At 43.2% G+C, this 20,134-nt stretch overlaps 1 protein-coding gene and 1 pseudogene across 1 annotated transcript in view; one reads left to right on the top strand and one right to left on the bottom strand.

The window, feature by feature from the left end:
- Positions 1-20,134, bottom strand: part of DHTKD1 (dehydrogenase E1 and transketolase domain containing 1) — a gene marked incomplete at its 5' end in the record, with an annotated part of 97,080 nt that extends 76,946 nt beyond the window's left edge. Inside the window, 2 exon segments of the mRNA XM_014588392.2 lie at positions 5,517-5,672; positions 20,088-20,134. Coding sequence (XP_014443878.1) covers positions 5,517-5,672; positions 20,088-20,134 — 203 coding nt within the window.
- On the top strand, positions 1,374-3,745 carry LOC102474519 (protein S100-A10 pseudogene; annotated as a pseudogene).

Raw genomic sequence — 20,134 nt, forward strand, 5'->3', positions numbered from 1 at the left:
GATAAAAAGGGAGAAAACTGGAGGAAGTATTTTAAAGATGAAAGACCTGTGAACTTCTTTATATACTAAGAGGAAAGAGTCCATGAAGAATAATGCAAGATTAAAAAGAGAGATACGGGGACCAGCAGTTGGTGTAATGGCTGTGACACTGGACTCCCATGTAGTTGACCACGGTTTGAGTGCCCGTCCCAGACCCGGTGGTTTAAACTCATGCTGTGTGTGTGTGTGTGTGTGTGTGTGTGTGTGTGTGTGTGCCCAAGATCCTGAGAGGAGAATGGAGGAGAAGGGATTGTGACATGGCCATCCCCCTGGGGGGTAATTTCTCAGTTTCTGTCTCTTTGTTTCTTTCTGTCTTTCTGGCAAACGCATGCACCCTATAGCAAAAACCTCTCAAAAAATAAATAAATAAATAAATAAATAAAAAACAATAAATGAATAAAAGAGAGGTACACCCAGAGCAAGCAGAAAGGAGTGAGGTTCATAGATTGGTTGAGGGATTAGCCAGGGCTGAGTGAAGAAATGCTTCTTCCTTCAGAAGAGTTATGTTTGGGTCTAGAGTTAGGCAAATTTGTAAGTGAGAGAATGAGAGGCATTCCTAGTTCACTTTCTCAGTGAGATAGAAAATTAAGCCATTTGTTGAGGGTAACTGTGGATGGTTGGGGTTCATGTTAAAATGAGTCAAAGAACTGCTGGGTGGAAATAAGAGAAGAGAATAGGCTGAAACCATGAACTGGAATTGGAACGCTCAACTGGAACTGTTGTGCAATTAGGCCCTGTTAAGTTCAGAAAGCCTGAAAAAGTCACATTCTTGTACTGATTGGGAATTGTAGAACAAGTACTACAGATGATAAGGATGCCAGAAAGTTGGAAGTGGTAGAGAAATTGGTAGAAATGAGAAGGCTGATGTTGGGAAGCAAGGGTGACAAAGCCAGAGAGGTTGATTAACTAGAAAAAATGGAGAGGCTAAGGAATCAAGGGTCAGGTTGAACTCAAAGCTATGGTAGTGGGTGTGGTAAAGTGAAATAGCTACAAGGATGAGTGCTTATGGTAAGAACACTGGCTACTAGAATTAAGATGTTAGAGATACAACAGCTAGAGTGGAGGGTAGGTCATGGTCTGGAATTAAAGAAAGACAAGACTGTGCTGCAAGAAGATATCTAATCTCCCAAGCCAGGGGTTGTTAAGGAGAGGAAGATTGTGAGCCAGAAACCATATATGTCCATGAGGGATGAAATGGAGTCAGCAGTAAGAAGGTCATCTAGTATGAGTTAGAAGTAGAAGGAATTTCTGCCAGAAGATAAAAGAGAGTAGCTATACAGCCTTCCCAAATACCTTCTCCTCCACCAGGGCTTGAAGTACATTAGTGAAGGGAAATGGGCAGCCTCTACTTGAAAGCTACAGGGGAACAGGGAACTTCAGGAAGAAGTCAGGTTGAAGTCAAGAACATTGATGGAGTATTATATGAATGGGTTGAGGACTGGAATGGGGAGAAGTTTGCAATTTAATAGGGGTTCCATAAGACAAAGTGAAGAATTGGGAGAGAAAATAGTGCGAAAAGAGAAAGAAGAATCACAGGAAATGATCATAGATGTCAGATGATCACAGACGTCGTATTTTGGGCATCAACTAAGACAACAATACACATATGCACGCACACACATACACACTTTGGTTGTCTTCTTGTAAACTTTTCATACAACTATTTCTGTCCTTAATACCTATGTAACATCCTGCAGATCACTAAATGTCTTTATAGACATTCACATGTTGGCATATCACATGTTTCTTCCCCCCTCAGGTTGAATATTGCAAAAATAGCCTCAACTGTATTTGCCATCCTGAATGTTCTTCCAGAACCCTGAAACTCCCTGCTCTGAACTGATAGTCGAGTGTGCCAGAAATGACATTATGTGACTCCTAAGGTTACATCATAAAAAGTGGCACACAGATTCTCTCTGGTGCTCTCTCTGAAGACACGTCTTTAGAATCCTGAGCCACCACCTACAAATTCTGGTTGCACTGAAGGCACCAAGCTGGAGAAACCATGGGTAGAGGCCACACAGAGACAGAAATGCTCAAGGAGCCATGTTTGGGCTCTCAGCAGTTTAAGTTTTCCAAGCCCAGACTCAAGACCTGTGAGTGAGTGAGTCAGATGACAGCCTGGCCATTGTCTGGCTGCAAACACATGGAACACTCCAACTGGAGACTGTTGGGCTGATCCCAGGCAACACCTAGAACTATGAGAGATAATAAAATTATTGTTGGGGTTTTAAGGTTTCTATTCTGCTAGGTTTAGATTGTTGAGTGTTTATTTGTTTTAAAGAATTATTTTATTTACTTTATTTATTTATTTATTTATTTTAATTTTATCAAAGAGGGACAGTGAGGGAAAGTGAGGAAGCAAGCTGCCAGATCCGGGACTCAAACCACAGTTGGCCATGTGGGAGTCCAGCGCCCTTCACTACCACACCACCTGCAGGCCCCTGTTTGTTTGTTTTTAACATTTATTTATTTATCTATCTGTCTATCTATCTATTTATTGTGATTCTGTCCTTCTGTCTGTCTACTTATTTGTTGTGATTTTCAAGGTGCCAGGTCTGGGATTCGAACTAGGACTTGAATATGGGAATTCAGCACCTTAACCACCATGCCACCTGCTGGCCCTCCAACTGTTGGAGTTTTAAAAGCCACTATGTTTCTTTAGCGGCTCATTTCACTTAAGTAAATAACTGGAAAATGACTAATTGATACAAATAACCAGAATTTGACATTTCCAAGGTTAACTTTAAAAATGGTGGTAAAGGTGGCTGAATCTGAGGGGCCAGAAGGTGGTATGGTGGTATGGTAATTAAAGGGCTGGACTCCCACATAGCTGTCTCCAGTTCAAGCCCCAGGCCCAGTGGGTTAAAACTCATACTGGGTGCATATGCATGCATGCCCAAAATCCCAGGAGAAGAATGGAGGAAAAGGAATTGTGGTGTGGCATTTCTGCCGGGGATGCTAGGCATGTGTGTGTGCAGGTGCAAAATTTCAAAAGCAGAGAGAAATGGAGGAGGAACTGCAGCATAAGCATTCTTGATGGAGGGGTACTCTCACTTTCTCTCTTTTTGGTGGATGCACACACCCTCTGGCAAAATGTAAATACATACAGGGAACATCAGGTGGCATGGTGGTTAAGGCACTGGACACTCCCACATGGACAACCATAGATCCAGTCCTGGACCTGGTGGCTTATTTTCTCACTTGCTCTCCATCTCTCTCTGGTCAAATTAAAATAAATGAACGAATAAATAAAATTAAATCATTATTTTTTAAAATGTAAATTCAGGGCTTGCCCAGCATCCACGCCTGCCTTCTCGCCAAGGTTTCAACAGATATCACCAAACTGCCATCTCAAATAGAGCATGCCATGGAATCCACGATGCCACTTCACAAATTTGCTGGGGATAAAGGCTACTTGACAAAGAAGGACCTAAGAGTACTCATGGAAAAGGAGTTCCCAGGATTTTTGGAAAATCAAAAAGATCCTCTGGCTGTGGACAAAATAATGACCTGGACCAGTGCCAAGATGGCAAAGTGGGCTTCCAGAACTTTTTTTCACTAATTGTAGGCCTGACCATTGTATGCAATGACTATTTTGTAGTACACATGAAGCAGAAGGGAAAAAAGTAGGCAGAACCGAGTGATTACTCCTATCCTGCTTAAGAGTTCTCTTACAGGGGACCAGCAGTTAGCATAATGGCTATGTCGCTAGACTCCCATGTAGTCGACCCCGGTGCAAGGACCCGGCAGCTTAAACACATGCTGGGTGCATGTATGTGTATGCCCAAGATCCTGAGAGGAGAATGGATTGTGGCGCGGCCATCCCCCCTGGGAGGGGTGATTTCTTGCTTTCTGTCTGTCTTTCTGGTGAGTGCATGCACCCTATAGCAAAAACCTTTCCAAGAAAAAAAAGAAAAGAGTTCTCCCACAGGGTCACTTAAGGAATCCACTTGGCAGTTCCCCCGTATAAGGATTTCATGAGCGGAGCAGGACCCTTAGAAAATGTACAAAGAAAGTCCAACTGCCATTTGACAAGCAGAGAGAGAAAAGCGAATAAAATGCCAGATAAGCTTTTGATTTTTATATTGTTTGCGTCCTCTTGCCCTCAATAAATAAAATCCTTTTTTAGTTCCAAAAAAAATTGTAAATACATGCATACATGAGGCAGAACCACTAGACTATGATTAATGATCCAGGCCAACTTTTTTTTTTTTCCATATTCCAGGCTAGGGAAATAAACAGGATAAGGGTGTGACTTTGGAATGGAAGTAGACCTCGGTTGTCATCCTACCACTGCCATAAGTGCTTAGGAGTTAGGTCATAAGAGAGTTTCTCTCTCTGTACAATAAAGATGAAGATAGCTACTTTTGGGAGTGGTTTTGAGAAAGAGTGACATGATATACATAAAGTATCTGGTATTCATCAAGTGTTCATTGCAGTTTGTTTCTGTTTTCCTTTATGAGAGAGAGTCGGGTAGGAAAAGGAAGAGGGTGAAGAGACAGCGGTATTTCTTTTTTCTTTTTTTTTTTTTTTTGTAGAGGTTTTTGCTATAGGGCGCATGCGCTCACCAGACAGATAGAGACAGAGAGACAGAAAGCGAGAAATCACCCCCCGGGGGGATGGCCACGCTGCAATCCCTTCTCCTCCATTCTCCTCTTGGGATCTTGGGCACACATGCACACATGCCCAGCGTGAGTTTTAAGCCACTGGGTCCGGGACGCGAACTGCGGTCAACTATGTGGGAGTCCAGCGACATAGCCACTACACTAACTGCTGGTCCCAGAGACAGAGGTATTTCTGACAGGGCCTTGCTATATCAAGATGGCCCCGCCCTAGCCTTCCAATCAGCCAGATTACAGGTATGTGTAACTGCACCTGGTTTGTTTGACTTGGCTGGGAAAACCAATCCAGGCTTCCCATGTAGCTTCCAGCTTCCCAAGTGGTAGTGCTTCCTGTGTGCCATCATGGCTGGGCCTCAATATGCTTCTGAGTACAGGAAAAACAGGTTTCTTCAGAAGACCATTCTGGGATCTCAAGACTGCTCCTCCTTGGGGACTAGCAGATAATGTAATGGTTACGTCACTAGACTCCTATGTAGTCAACCATGGTTCAAGTCCTGCACCCGTTCGCTTAAACTTACTCTGAGCATGTGTGCGTGCGTGCCTAAGATCCCGAGAGGAGAATAGAGGAGAAGGGACTGCAACATGGCCATCCCCCCTGGTGGGTGATTTCTTGCTTTTTGTCTTTCTGTCTCTCTCTGTCTTTCTGGTGAGTATGTGTACCTGATAGCAAAAACCTCTCCAAATAAGAAAAAGACTGCTCCTCCTTAATAGCAACTGAACATGCCTCTCCTTGTCTCCTCACAGCCCACGGAAGCCTCAGCTTCAATGGTCATGCTGGTTCTTTAATTATAGAGGGAGAACTCTCACCTCATGTACACAGGTCTCCACTCGCACATGGCTGCTGAGCCATACCTGTGGTATTGAAGGGTCCCTGCAGGGTCTGCACAAGAGCTTGAATCTCAGGCACATTCTCCAGCACGGCTTGTTCAGTGAAGAGTGGGTTGATTTTGGCAGCTTTATGACCATGCTCACAATACACTGTCACCAATCTGGCAAGGCCATGATCGACTAAATTAGGGGAAAATAAAACAATATAAGTAGTTTAGGAGATGCCCACAAATCACAAAAACAAGCTTTTCAAAGAAACTGTTGCAGCAGTAGACATTTTAAACTCCCTGTTCCTACCCGCCACATCTGCCAGGAGTTTTCAGGATTAAAGATGATTTGAATTCAGGTAAACACATTTCTTACCTTAAATTTATCTCATGATAGCTAAGTCAGAGGAGAAAAAAAGGAAACAGAACTATAAGTGTATATTTGTAAAAATAAGTATTATACACATAGGTAGATAATATAAGAGAACCCCCAAATTGAAAACAGTGGTTAAAATGCTGAGATTATGCATAATTGGAATCCTCTTTTCTCCCTAGTTATCTGAGATATTTTTAGATTTTATATATTACATAAGAAATAGATATGGGGCCAGCCACAGTGGGGTAAGTGGTACAGTTCTACCATATGGTGACTGAGGCCACATAGGAGGCCCAGGCCAGGTTCCCAGTCCAACCTAAAAAGGCAGGGCCTATGGTCCTATCCACCTGGGTCCAATTCTGCCTGGGGCAGAGTTGTGATATGGTGAGACAGTGTCAAGGATTCCTATCTTGGCCTAGCCTCTGTGACACAGTCAATAGTGTACTGAACTGCAGAACTGGAAGCCACAAAGGCAATGCAAGTTGGGATGCCCAGCCTACTCAACCTGAAACATGTAAGACACACATGCACATACCCAAGATCCTGAAGAGCTAGAGGGCTTGGGGAAAGGGATCATGACATGACCACATACCTGTTGAGGGCGCTTCTCTTGCATGTGTGTGCACATGCATGTGCACACTTTCTTTTTTTAAAAGAATTATTTATTTAATTTTAATTATCTTTTTTTTTTTTTTTTTTTTGCTACAGAACACATACACTCAGAGAGAGAGAAAGTAAGAAAGTAAGCTGCCGGGTCCAGGACTCAAAACACTGAAAACCATGTGATTGTCTAGTGCCTCAACCACCATGCCACCAACAGCCAGGCTTTCAATGGTACTCTAGTACAATGACATGAGAGTTGGAACAAAAAGACCCTGCTTACCCCAAAGAACATGCGGCAGAGTCAGGAGAGCGGATTCCCCTCCTAGCTCTGGGCATTATCTCCATCTCCCCTCAAACCTGCACATAATTGTTTTCATCCCTTCCCTTTCTGCCTCCCAGCTCCTTGCACTGCTACCTCTGGAACTCTTTTTCATGAGTAACAAGCCTCCTAGGCCAGCAAGTGGCATGGTGGTTAAGGCACTGGACTCCCACATGGCCAACTTCGATTAAAGTTCTGGACCTTGTGACTTGCTTTCTCACTTTCCCTCTATCTATCGCTCTGTTTTTCTCTGGTGAGCACATGTGTCCTATAGCAAAGTTTTAAAAAATAATAATAAATAAAATAAATTTTGGGGGGGGAAGGTTTTTTTGCTATAGGGCACATGTGCTCGCCAGAAAAACAGAGAGACAGAGAGACAGAAAGGAAGAAATCACCCCCGCCCCCCAGAGGGGGGATGGCCATGTCACAATCCCTTCTCCTCCATTCTCCTCTCAGGATCTTGGGCACCCACGCACACTTGCCTGGCTTGAGTTTAAGCCACCAGGTCTAGGACTCAAACCACAGTCGACTACAAGGGAGTCCAGCGACATAAAAGGGAGTCCACCGACATAGCCATTATGCCAACTGCTGGTCCCAATAAATAATTGAAAAAAAAAAAAAAAAGAAGAAAAGAAATTTGGGGCCAGCAGGTGGTGTGTTGATTAAGGTGCTGGATTCCCACATGGTTGACCATGGTTTGAGTCCCAGACCTGGTGGCTTTCTCTCTCTCTCTCTCTCTCCTCTCTCTGCTGAGTGCAAGTGCCCTACAGCAAATTAAATAATAAAATAAATAAATTATTTTAAAACAAAATAACCCTTCCAGCATTCTTACCCACATTCCTGAACATACCTTAACTGGAACTGGCTTTCTCCAGAGAACACAGGTAGAAGGTGAAGCTACTTAGTTGCCCACACTCACATCCTTCCGGTTCTAAAGACAGTTGATTTCTATTTCTTTTTCACAGACATTTTCCTACTGTTAGTATTCTCTTTATAAACCCCCCATCTTCTGGGGGTCATGCCAATGTTAATTAATCTCCATCTGCCAAAAGGCATTGCAAAATAATGTAGAATGGTCAAGATAATGACAAAGACTATACATATTAATATACTGGGTTGTCAGAAAAGTCATGACTTTTTTTCTACATTTTTCTATGCAAAAATAAGTTGACTTTTCTTTTTTTTTTTTTTGGAGAGATTTTCACTGTAGGGCGCGTGCGCTCGCCAGATAGACAGAGAGAGACATAGAGACAGAAAGCGAGAAATCACCCCCCAGGGGGGATGGTCACGCCGCAATCCCTTCTCCTCCATTCTCCTCTCGGGATCTTGGGCACGCACGCACACGCGCCCGGCGTGAGTTTTAAGCCACCGGATCCGGGACACGAACCGCGGTCGACTACGTGGGAGTCCAGCGACATAGCCATTACGCTAACTGCTGGTTCCCATAAGTTGACTTTTCTGATGACTCAATATATTAATATATAGCCTGCTTTTAGTTAGAACGTGTGTGTGCACATGTGTAGCATATATATTTCATCATACGTACATGTAGCATATTAGCATGTGTACATATTTACATTTATATGTATATTTATGTATATAAACAGATACAAGAAGACTTCAAAAGAGTTTTGGAAAAATGAAATTAAAATATGAGTTTAATAAGGCACAAAAATTTTTTGAAATTCAGGGCCAGACAGGTAGACAGCTAGGTCCCACATGGTTGACTGTATGGTTTGGCCCCAGGAGCTTGGAAAACACACTGGGCACATATGCACATGCCCAAAATCTTAAGAGAAAATTGTAGGACAAAGGATTGTGGCATGACCATCACCCCAGGGGTGCTTTCTAACTTTCCCTCCCTCTCTCTCTGTCTTCGTCTCCAGCAAGTGCACATGCCCTATAGCAAAAACTCGGAAAAAAAAATAACTGACCAAGTTGTAGTTTCAGGCAGATGGCGAAATGGTTACATCGCTGGACCCCCTCATGTAGCCAACTGCGGTTCGAGTTCTGGACTTGGTGGCTTAAAACTCATGCCAGGCATATGTGAGTACTTGCCCAAAATTCCGAGAAGAGAATAGAGGAGAAGGGATTATGTGTGGCCATCCCCCGGGGGTGATTTCTCACTTTCTGTCTTTCTGTCTCTCTCTAGTGACAACATACACCCTACAGCAAAAATCTCTTTAAAAAAAAATGCTTCTGCTTGGGGCTGGCAGGTGGTGTTGTGGTTAAGGATGCTGGACTCCCACATAGCCGACTGTGGTTCAAGTCCTGGACCTGGTGGCTTGCTTTCTCACCTTCTCTCTCGCTTTCACTCTTGCTCTGTTCCTATCTGGTCAAATTAAAGTAAATAAATAAATAAAGTTAAATTTAAAAAAAATGCTTCTGCTAAAAAAAAACTTTTTCTGCTGGAGCCAGTACCATAGTGCAAAGGTTACATGCTGAGCACAGAAAGCCAGTTCACATGGCCTACACAGTTTGAATCCTGGCCCTGTGAGCTTGAAAAACATGCCAGGCAGGTGTGTATATGCTCACAATACTAATGGGATAGGGAAAAGGAAGATTGCCACCTGCTGGCCCCAATTTTTTTTAATTCACTTATTTCTTTTTTCCATGAGACAGGGAGACAGAGACCAAGTCAGAGAGAAAGGGACACCCCAAACAGCATTTTCAAGCCATAATCATGAGCAAACATGCATCCATCCGGCATAAACAGGGAAGCCTCAGGTTGCAAACCCTGGACCTTCCCATGTTCTGAGTGTCACAGAGAACTGTGTTGCCGTAGGGTTACTGGGGCTGGTCAATCCTGAATTTGAGACTTGGATTCAGAGGGTAAAAAATTAGCCAGGAACTGCTACCCTTAGAAAAACCTGCTTGCCAGGCTGGCATCTGAGAACTTAGATTTCAAGTTGGAATGTTTATACCTTTCCCTAACTGATTATGGTGGTCCTGTGTGTCTAGACTACTTGTGTAGACAATATGGATCATACCAAAAACCTCCTTTCCTTCTGGGAGTTTGGAATTTGGGTACATGCCAAGGGCACTTACGTGAACAGTTGCAGATAAAAACCTTGGGTACCAAGTCTCTAATGGGCTTTCCCAGGCAGAAACACATGTGCTGCTGTGTTTTTATTTCTTTAAGGAAATTGTATTCTCTGTCACCTCCCATGGAGAGAAAGCACACAGGAAATCTGCAGAAGGGTTCCTCCAGGCTTTTCCTGTTCCTTTTCCATTATGGTTCAGCCATGGGTCCTCAACCAATCACTGTTACGAATCTTACTTATGAGTATAAAGACAACCATATACTCAGGGCCATGAGTGCTCCTGGCAAATCTCCAAATGTTAGGGACCCCTGACAGATGTCATGGTGGTGCTGGAGCTAAGTCAGATTAACAGCCATTGCCTGTTGGTCCATACACAGCTCCTACCAATATTCACAGAGGTAGCTCTGTTTCACTCCCTTCCTGTGTCTTGGTTGCCCCACACATCCTTCAGTTCTAAAAATACTCTTTGTCTTTCAAATGAAGTGCCCTCTTGATTCAAGATATGGAGTTGGTTCCTTTTTTAAGTTTGTTTATTTCTTCAGTCAGAGAGGGAGGGGCACCCCCAACAGGGTCCTCATGCCACAATCTGTCCCCAGTCTCAGCCAACCCTGACTACAAGCACATGTATACACTTAACACATATAAGCCCCAAGGATACCCAGGATCCTCCCATCTGGGTCCAGACTGCGGAACGTCATCACTGTACCACTATTTAGCCTGCCAGAGTTGGTTTCTGTTGTTTGTGACCAAAAGAATCTTAGCTAACGCAATTTGTTTTTAATTTGCCAGAGGGCACATGCCAGAAAGAGGCAGAGAGCCAGAGAGAAAGGGAGAGGGAAAGTGGGAAAGCATGTTCCACAGGGAATGGTCATGCTGCAATCCCTTCTCCTCCATCTCTTTCTTCTTTTAGGATTTTGGGCACAAATCTACATGTTTTGGAGTGTTTTTCAAGCTGCCAAGTCCAGGACTCAAATTGCAGTATCAGCCGTGTAGAATTCAGCCACACTAGCTACCATGCCACAGGCTGGCCTGCTAATACATTTTTTTAGTAGTAGTACGGGGATAGTTACATAAATTAGCCTATTCCATGCAATACAGAGGAGTTGGGGTGTGGGTAAGGAGGGCTGAACAGTGGTTTTTTTTTTTTCATTTTTTGGAGAGGTTTTTGCTATAGGGTGCGTGCGCTTGCCAGACAGACAGAGACAGAGAGACAGAAAGCAGAAAATCACTCCCCAGGGGGGATGGCCACACTGCAATCCCTTCTCCTCCATTCTCCTTTCGGGATCTTGGGCATGCACGCACACGCGCCTGGCGTGAGTTTAAGCCACCGGGTCCGGGACTTGAACCGCGGTCAACTACGTGAGAGTCCAGTGACATAGCCATTACGCTAACTGCTGGTCCCAAACAGTGTTTTAAGAAAGAAAAGTGATATTAATCAGCATGATTCATTGACAGATAATTTGAACGAAATGTAGTACTTAAAATCAATGCAGTTTTTCTTCATCATGTGGTTATAAGCAGCCTCCCCCCAGACCACGCCAAAATAATCTAAACCATATCCATAGTTTTATTCTTATTCAAGCAACATATACGTAAGGAATTGGATATCTATAAAAGCATTAAAGACTTCCAAGAAAGGGATTTTTATAGTTGGAGCCCCTTAGAACTCTGCTGAAATGAGATAGCTGCCTCCAATTTCACCTTAGGAACTTCATATCTAACCACATTAAAAGTCAAATAACTTTGCACCAGAATATGCTCTCCTGTTCCGTAAACTCAGACAGATCTTAGCCATGCAAGCAAGTTCATTTTATATCATTCTCCAGTCCTATTCCTATCTCAAACATGATAGCTTTACAAAGTAATTTGGGGCTAGCCCTGTAGCCTGGGGGTTAAGAGAGCTGCATTCTATATGGCCAACTGCACAATTCAAATCCTGTCCCTGGTAGCTTGAAAAATACCCGTGGTTCATGTGCATATGTGCCCAAAATCCTGACAGGGTGAAGATATAAATCATTTTTTAAAATTTAGAAAAAAAATTTAAAATTGCCAGAGGGTACATGCACTTGCTACTAAAAGAAGAGATGGAGAGAGGGAAAATGATAAAGCATCCTTCATGGGGAATGACCATGCTGCAATCCCTTTTTTGGCATTTCTCCTTATTTTGGGACTTTGGGCACACATGCACACACACCTGGCATGTTTTTTAAGCTTCCAGGTTTGCGACTCAAACTTTGATTAGGATCAGGCCACGGGGAGGCCAAAAGTATACAAATTTAATAAAATAATAAATACATATGAGTTGAAAGGGGAGTCCAATAGCAAAAGAAATGAGAGAACAAAAAGTCATTAAGATGCTTCCTTAAAAAAAATACAAGAGCTGGGAACCAGCAGTTAGCGTAATGGCTATGTCGCTGGACTCCCACATAGTCGACCATAGTTCGCGTCCTGGACCCAGTGGCTTAGAACTCACACCGGGCGCGTGTGCGTGCGTGCCCAAGATCCCGAGAGGAGAATGGAGGAGAGGGGATGGCGGCGTGACCATCCCCCCTGGGGGGTGATATCTCGCTTTCTGTCTCTATGTCTCTCTCTGTCTGTCTGGCGAGCTCACACACCCTATAGTGGAAACCTCTCCAAAAAAAATAAATAAATAAAGCAAGGGCTAATATCTTCAGCCTCTTTTAGTCTGCATTTGTTTTCCAGAATTATCTGTATTTTCAAAAATTTCTAATGTCTTGGGACCAGCAGTTAGCGTAATGGCTATGTCGCTGGACTCCCACATAGTCGACTGCGGTTCGAGTCCCGGACCTGGTGGCTTAAACTCACACCGGGCGCGTGTGCATGTGTGCCCAAGATCCCGAGAGGAGAATGGAGAAGGGATTGCAATGTGGCCATCCCCCCTGGGGGGTGATTTCTCGCTTTCTGTGTCTCTGTCTCTGTCTGTCTGGCAAGCGCACGCGCCTTATAGCAAAAACCTCTCCAAAAAAAAGAAAAAAAAATTTTAATGTCTTCAGATTTTCCCCAAATTGTTTTCCTATGAGTGTTAAAGTCTCCTGATTTTTCACCATAATATCACTGCAACCTTACTTCAACTACCAAAGCTTGGTTACAACAATAGTAACCATTAAACATTGGAATGCTATGGCTCCCATCTCCTAATGGCTCTAAATGCTGTCATGTTTAAAAAAATAATAAACAGCCCAAATACTCCATGATGAAATCTATACCCATGACTCACCACTCCTAAAGCCACCTTCATTTTAAATTGGAATTTTTGATAAATAATTTCAAGTTTACTTAGAGATTGAGGTTTGTAAAGGTTAAAGTACAGGCCGTTACTAATAGCTAGCTAGAAATCACTGGTCAAATTTTAACTAGCGAAAACACTGCCATCCGAAAGTTTACTAAAAGCAAACTCGGTATGTCTTAGGAGCTTTTACTCAAGGGAAGTTTTAGTGACTGATGTGGTCATTCCATGGAGGCCCTGATTTTGGCCAAAGTAAACATGTGAAGAAAGAAGGCCCATAAAGGGCAAAGGAGAAGGGAGGCTCCATAACCTTGACCATATCTCCTCCAATTTCACTGTCACTGATGTGAGAGGATGCCAGGTATCCATTTTCAGTAGGGTTTGTTCTTTGATTTACTCTGCCTATATCAAGACTTATGTACAAGATCCATCACTCTAACTCATTCTTCTTATCCAAGATAGTACCTTTTAGGAAAGCAGGTCAATGTCATGAAAAAGACTAAAGCCATTCTAACCTTGTCCCAGACCTCATTAGCTTCCTGTTCTAATTAATGTAACTGATCATAAGCACACACATATGAGTTAAGTAGAAACCCAGAGTCTTAATTATCATCATAATTAGCAGCAGCAGCAGGGACTAGGAGTTAGTGTAATGGCTATATCGCTGGACTCCTATGTAGTCGACTGCAGTTCGAGTCTTGGACCCAGTGGCTTAAACTCACGCCGGGCACATGTGCGTGCATGCCCAAGATCCCAAGAGGAGAATGGAGAAGAAGGAATTGCGGCGTGGCCATCCCCCCCTGGGGGGTGATTTCTCACTTTCTGTCTCTCTGGCGAGCACACGCTCCCTATAGCAAAAACTTCTCCAAAAAAAAAAAAAAAAAAATTAGCAGCAGCAGGGACCAACAGGTAGTATGGTGGTTAAGGCTCTGGAGACTCCCACATGGCCAACCACAGTTCAAGTTGCGGACCTGGTGGCTTGCTTTCTTACTTTCCCTCTCTCTCTTTTTGAGTGTCTCTCTCTGGTCAAATTAAAATAAATGAATAAATAAATTAAATAATTCTTAAAAAAGAATTAGCAGAAGCAAAAAAGAAATTATTACTTTTCTAAAATAAAGTATATTGCCCTATATGTATAAAAGGTTTCTTTCTTAATACTTGATGTATAAGCAAAATAGAAATGCATTAAATATTACAATAAATTTTTAAAATATTTATTTATTTAATTCGACCAGAGAAAGAGAGAGAAAGGGAACGTGAGAAAGCAAGCTGCCAGGTTCAGGACTCGAACCATGGCCGACTACGTGGGAGTCCAGCCACGTAGCCATTACACTAACTGCTGGTCCCAATTATTATTATTTTTAAAATTCGACCAGAGAAAGAGAGAGAAAGGGAACGTGAGAAAGCAAGCTGCCAGGTTCAGGACTCGAACCATGGCCGACTACGTGGGAGTCCAGCCACGTAGCCATTACACTAACTGCTGGTCCCAATTATTATTATTTTTAAAATTCGACCAGAGAAAGAGAGAGAAAGGGAACGTGAGAAAGCAAGCTGCCAGGTTCAGGACTCGAACCATGATTGGCCATATGAGAATCCAGCACCTTTAACCACCACAACACCTGCTGGCCCCAATATCACAATAAATCACATGTACAGAACCCTATTTTCATTTCTTGTAGGGATACATCATTTTAAAAATAGTTAAGTGTGGAGACTAGCAGTTAGCGTAGTGGCTATGTCGCTGGACCCCCATGTAGTCCAGCCCGGTTCGAGGAGAATGAAGGAGAAGGGATTTGGTGTGGCCATCCCCCCGAGGGATGATTTCTCGCTTTCTATCTCTCTGTCTCTCTTTGCCTTTCTGGCGAGTGCACATGCCCTAAAGCAAAAACCTCTCCAAAAAAAATCAGATCCAGTTACCAGCCTTTTATGCAGCTAATAAGGCCATGTGACAAAGTTCGGGCCTATGAGAATGTAGTAGAGTAATGATGCAACTTCTGGATCATTCGCTTAAAGAGACAGGATGTTCTTTTCCTCCCAGCTCAACAGGATATGGATATAGTGGCAAGCTGGAAAAAAGGCACGACATCCATAGGATGGTGAGGAAACAACACAGAAGAAGCATGAAGCTTGCGACTTTGCAAAGCAAAATGGTAATACAATTTCAGACTTGTACTTATATTTTTTAAGTTTATTTATTGGGGGGCCAGCAGGTGGCATGGTGGTTGATGGCGCCAGACTCCCACATGGCCTACTGCGGTTCAAGTCCCAGACCAGGTGGCTTGTTTTCTCACTTTCCCTTTCTCTTTCTCTCCAGCTCTCATTGTCCCTTTCTGCTCAAATTAAAATAAATAAAGTTAAATAAAATAATTCTTTTAAGAAATGATGGCAACAAATGGAATTAAATAAATAACTAAATTTTTATAATAGAAAAGTTTGTTTATTGTATCCAGCAAGTGGAATGGTCGTTACGGTGCTGGATTCTCACATGGACAAACATGATTTAGGTCCTGGACCTGGCAGCTTGAAAAATCACAACAAATAAATAGATAAATAAATAATGTAAATTTAAATATATGTGTGTATGTGTGTGTGTGTGTGTGTGTATTTCCTTCATGAAAGAAAGAGATAGAGATCAATAGGCAGCCCCAATGGAGTCTTCACACCTTGATCCCTCCCCAGCCTCAGCCAGTCTGAATTATGCACATACATACATCCATTTGGCATGTACAGGAAAGCCTTGGGATACAAACGCTCAACTTTCCTATGTGGGCCCAGCATTCCAGAACACTGCTATTATATTACCACTATGCCACTGTGTGGCCCAACTTTAATTTATCTTATTTAAGCCATTGCAGTTCCAGATCTCTGTCACAGTACCTGACCTCACACTATCTAATATAGAATTTGGTACTAGAGGTGGGTTGCTGTCATAACAGAACCTAAAACACATAGGAAACTGGTACCAAGGATACAGATATTTCAGACTAGAAAGCTGACAGGCAGTGTTGCACTACAAAACATAACATTTGGTAAAACTGTCACCAGGAATATTCTGAAAGGCAGCAGACCTCATGTTGAAGATGGCTATAGCTAAGTAGTGTAGGTTTATTGTTTCTTGTCATCTTCAGGAAAACACAGGACAAAGAAAAAGTCAAGTTGGAACTAGCTAATTAGCAACCAGAGCTGGAGGAAAATTGAGCTCTGCTAACAAGAGGCACTCCGTGTGGCTTCAGGGTCTAGAGTGGAGAAAAGCACCAGTCTGGAAAATATTAATATGGAAAAGAAGCAACTAGATGTGGTTCTTCTGCATGCACACTCAACCTTTCTTCAGGTAATTCTTTTTTTTTTTTTTCTTCAGGTAATTCTAGTAACATTCTCTGTTAAACGATAGAGGCCAGCTTAGCCTTAAGGCTCAGATGAAAGTTGGCCTTCCCACTCAAACCAATTATTTCAGATGGCCATCAGTAAGTCCAACAGGTAGCACATAAAAATAAAAAAAAACAGAATTTCAGGCCTAAAAATGCTTGTCTAGATGAGATCTTTAAAAAAAAAGAATTATTTTATTTAACTTTATTTATCTATTTTAATTTGACCATAGAGGAACAGAATGAAAGAGAGAAAGGGGGTAAAGTGAGAGAGCAAGCTGCCGGTCTGGGACTCGAACCATGGTCGGCCATATGGGAATCAGCACCCTTAATCACCGTGTCACGTGCCAGTCCTAGATGGCATCTTTGACTGTGGAAATTTGCTCACAAAAATGATCAGAAATAAGGACCAACAGCGTAATGGCTATGTCACTGGACTCCCACGTAGTTGACCGCGGTTCGAGTCCCGGACCTGGTGGCTTAAAACTCACGCCAGGCATGTGTGCGTGCATGCCCAAGATCCTGAGAGGAGAATGGAGGAGAAGGAATTGCAGCATGACCATCCCCCCTGGGGGATGATTTCTCGCTTTCTGTCTGTTTGTCTCTCTCTGTCTGGCTGGCGAGTGCATGTGCCCTATAGCAAAAATCTCTCCAAAATAAAAAAAAAAAGATCAGAAATAAAAAGACTGCAAATCTATGAAGTTTATAAGAATATTGTACTGATAAATCCCAACTCTTGCCAGGAAGGAAGGAAGAAAGGAAGGAAGAAAGCAAATAAGTAAATAAATAAGTAAGTAAGTAACTTAAGACCTCTTAGTGTAACTCTTAAGCTTTTAACCTTATCTAAATAAAGTTGGCTAGAGCCAGTCTAAATGCTGTGTAAAAGACGCCAGATCCGGGAACCAGCAGTTAGCGTAATGGCTATGTCGCTGGACTCCCACATGGTCGACTGCGGTTCGCGTCCTGGACCCGGTGGCTTAAAACTCACGCCGGGCGCGTGTGCGTGCGTGCCCAAGATCCTGAGAGGAGAATGGAGGAGAAGGGATTGCGGCGTGACCATCCCCCCTGGGGGGTGATTTCTCGTTTTCTGTCTCTCTATCTCTCTCTCTCTCTCTCTGGCGAGCGCACGTGCCCTATAGCGAAAACCTCTCCCCCCCCCAAAAAAAAAAGAAGCCAGACCCACATGGTCAACAATAATTGGAGTCCCACAGGCTTGAAAAACCTGATGGGAACATGCATGCCAGGATCCTTTCAGGATACAGAATTGGAGTAAAAATGGGGGCTGACAGGTAGCATAGTGGCTAAGGGCGCTGAACTCTCACATGGTTGATTGTGGTTCGAGTCCCAGACCTGGCAGCTTGCTTTCTTGATTTCCCTCTCTCTCTCTCTCTCGCTCTGTCTCTCTCTGGTCAAATTTAAGTAAGTAGCAAGTAAATAAATAAATAAAGTTAAAATAATTCTTAAAAAAGAATTGGGAGTAAAAATGATTGTGGCATGCTCAAGCTCCACGGGTGTGTGTGTGTGTGCATACCACTCTTGCATAAAAAGAAATCATAGTAACAATAAAGTAGGCTGTGGAAGGTATGCAGCCCCCAAAGGTTATTTTTCCAGTGCCCACTTCAGACACTGCCATAGAGAGTAATGGATAAGGAAAAACCCAAAAGTCTAAGCCAGGAGAAGGGATAGAGTTGGCAGGGTTGAATAAACCAGTTCACTGTCTACTAACCACATCAAGGATCTTTTCTCATTTCCCTCTACTAGAATTTGATAACTGATTACAACCAGTGACTGCTGTAGATTCCTCTCTCTTTCTTGTCACACACAAGTTTTCTTTGTATATTGAATATGATTTTATTGAGTGGAAGCCAGTTCATAAAATTCCAAACCTTAAAACAAAGCGAAAAAGGGGCCAGCAGGTGGTGTGATGGTTGAGGTGCTGGACTCCCACAGGGCCAACGGCAGTCTAGGTCTCAGACCTGGTGGTCAAGCGATTTCTCACTTACCTTCTCTCTCTGGTCAAATTAAAAATAATAATAATAATAATAAATATAATTAAATAAAACAATTCTAATAAAAGGAGAGAAAATAGGAGCTGGCCCAGTGGCCTAGTAGTAAAGGAAGCCAGATCTCATTTGTCCAATCATAGTTCAAATCCTGACCTGGCAGCTTGAAAAACATGCTACCTGTATGAGCATGCATGCACAAAATCCCAACAGGATAGAAAAATAGAGACGAGACTGTGGTACAATCATGCCCCGTGGCTAGGTGGGTGGGGGTACTTTCTCCCTCTCCCTCTGTCTCTTTTCTGGTGAGCACATACACTCTCTGAAAATAAAAATAATAAATAAAATTCTTAGATGCGTAATTTGCAAAGTAAAATAGTTATAGTCTTACCTAACTCAAGAGATTTGACAATCTAATTGGCCAAAATATCTTCCCTAAAGAAACCCCAGTGCATTCAAGAGAGAGAACTAAGGCTCAGCCATGGTAGGGCAATCTGCTAGAATATTATGCTCTTCAAGTTGGGACCACATGGGAAGCCTGGGTTCAATTCCTGGCTCAGACACAGTGACATGCACCTGGAATTCCAGCAAATGGGGAGCCTGAGGTAGGAAGATCACAAGCTCTGGACTGGGCATTATAAGACTCTGTCTTTAAAAAAAAAAGGGAGTGGGTGGGTGTGGTGGCGTGTGCCTGTGATTCCAGCTACTCAGGAGGATCTCCACATAGACCATGTCTTTTAAAAAGGCAAGAGAGTGAAATTAGGTTTATTCTAAAGGCCTTGAAGTGAACAGCGAAAGACTGAAGTTCCAAAGTGTGACGTAAGATTCAAAGGTCAGGTACTTAGCTGACAAAGGTGATCTTCAATGTTAATAGAACGATTGGATCAAAGATGTCAAATGATTTTCATCTAGTAATTAATCTGGATTCATCTTTCACTCAGCGAGGATATATACTAACTTTAGACAATCAGCCAAATATGTAAAATTAAATTTCTTGCACATGAGAACGCAACAAAAGTTCCAAGAACTGATATTCATGTCTCCTGATTCATTAAAAACCACTCACAACATAGTCTAAGTTCAATAAAGAGTTTGAAACTCTGCAATTAAAGTAAAAATATAGCTAGATGGAAACAGATACGTACCACACTGTCAACAAAGACAAACTAATTGCACTCTTTTCAGAAGAAGCATAGACTTGGACTTCACACGGCCTCCCTCCCACTTGCGTTTTGGGGACGGCCCTGGAAATGCACCCTTGGGCTAACTGGAGGAACAGGGAGGTTGGAATTTTCCTTTCCCCACAGCCCCACCTCCACAAAGAGCTAAGTTCCCGCACGTGTACGAACGTTTACCCGCAGGGAAGAGAAAAGACTGGGGCTTCCAAGAGCAGTCCGAACTAGGAGGGTAGAGAGGCCGACCACCCAGCCTGGAACCAGCGCTGAGACTACAGGGGCTGGACCGAGGAGGGGGCGACGCCAACCCTGACAACACCCACACCTGCTTCCCTCTCTCTCCCTCACCTCCCGTTCTTCCCCACAGGCCGCGCATATCCCGAAAGCCCGACAACCTCCCTCCCACGGCATCCTATAGTGAGTGGAACAGGAAAGTCCTGCGACCTCAGTCCCCACTCCCAGGCCCCATGCCCGACCTGCGGGGCGCGCCAGGCCGCCCTGGGACTCCCGGCTCTCAGGCTTC

The sequence above is a fragment of the Tupaia chinensis genome, unplaced genomic scaffold (assembly GCF_000334495.1).
Source record: "Tupaia chinensis unplaced genomic scaffold, TupChi_1.0 Scaffold000275_1, whole genome shotgun sequence".
In the NCBI taxonomy this organism is placed as follows: domain Eukaryota; kingdom Metazoa; phylum Chordata; class Mammalia; order Scandentia; family Tupaiidae; genus Tupaia; species Tupaia belangeri.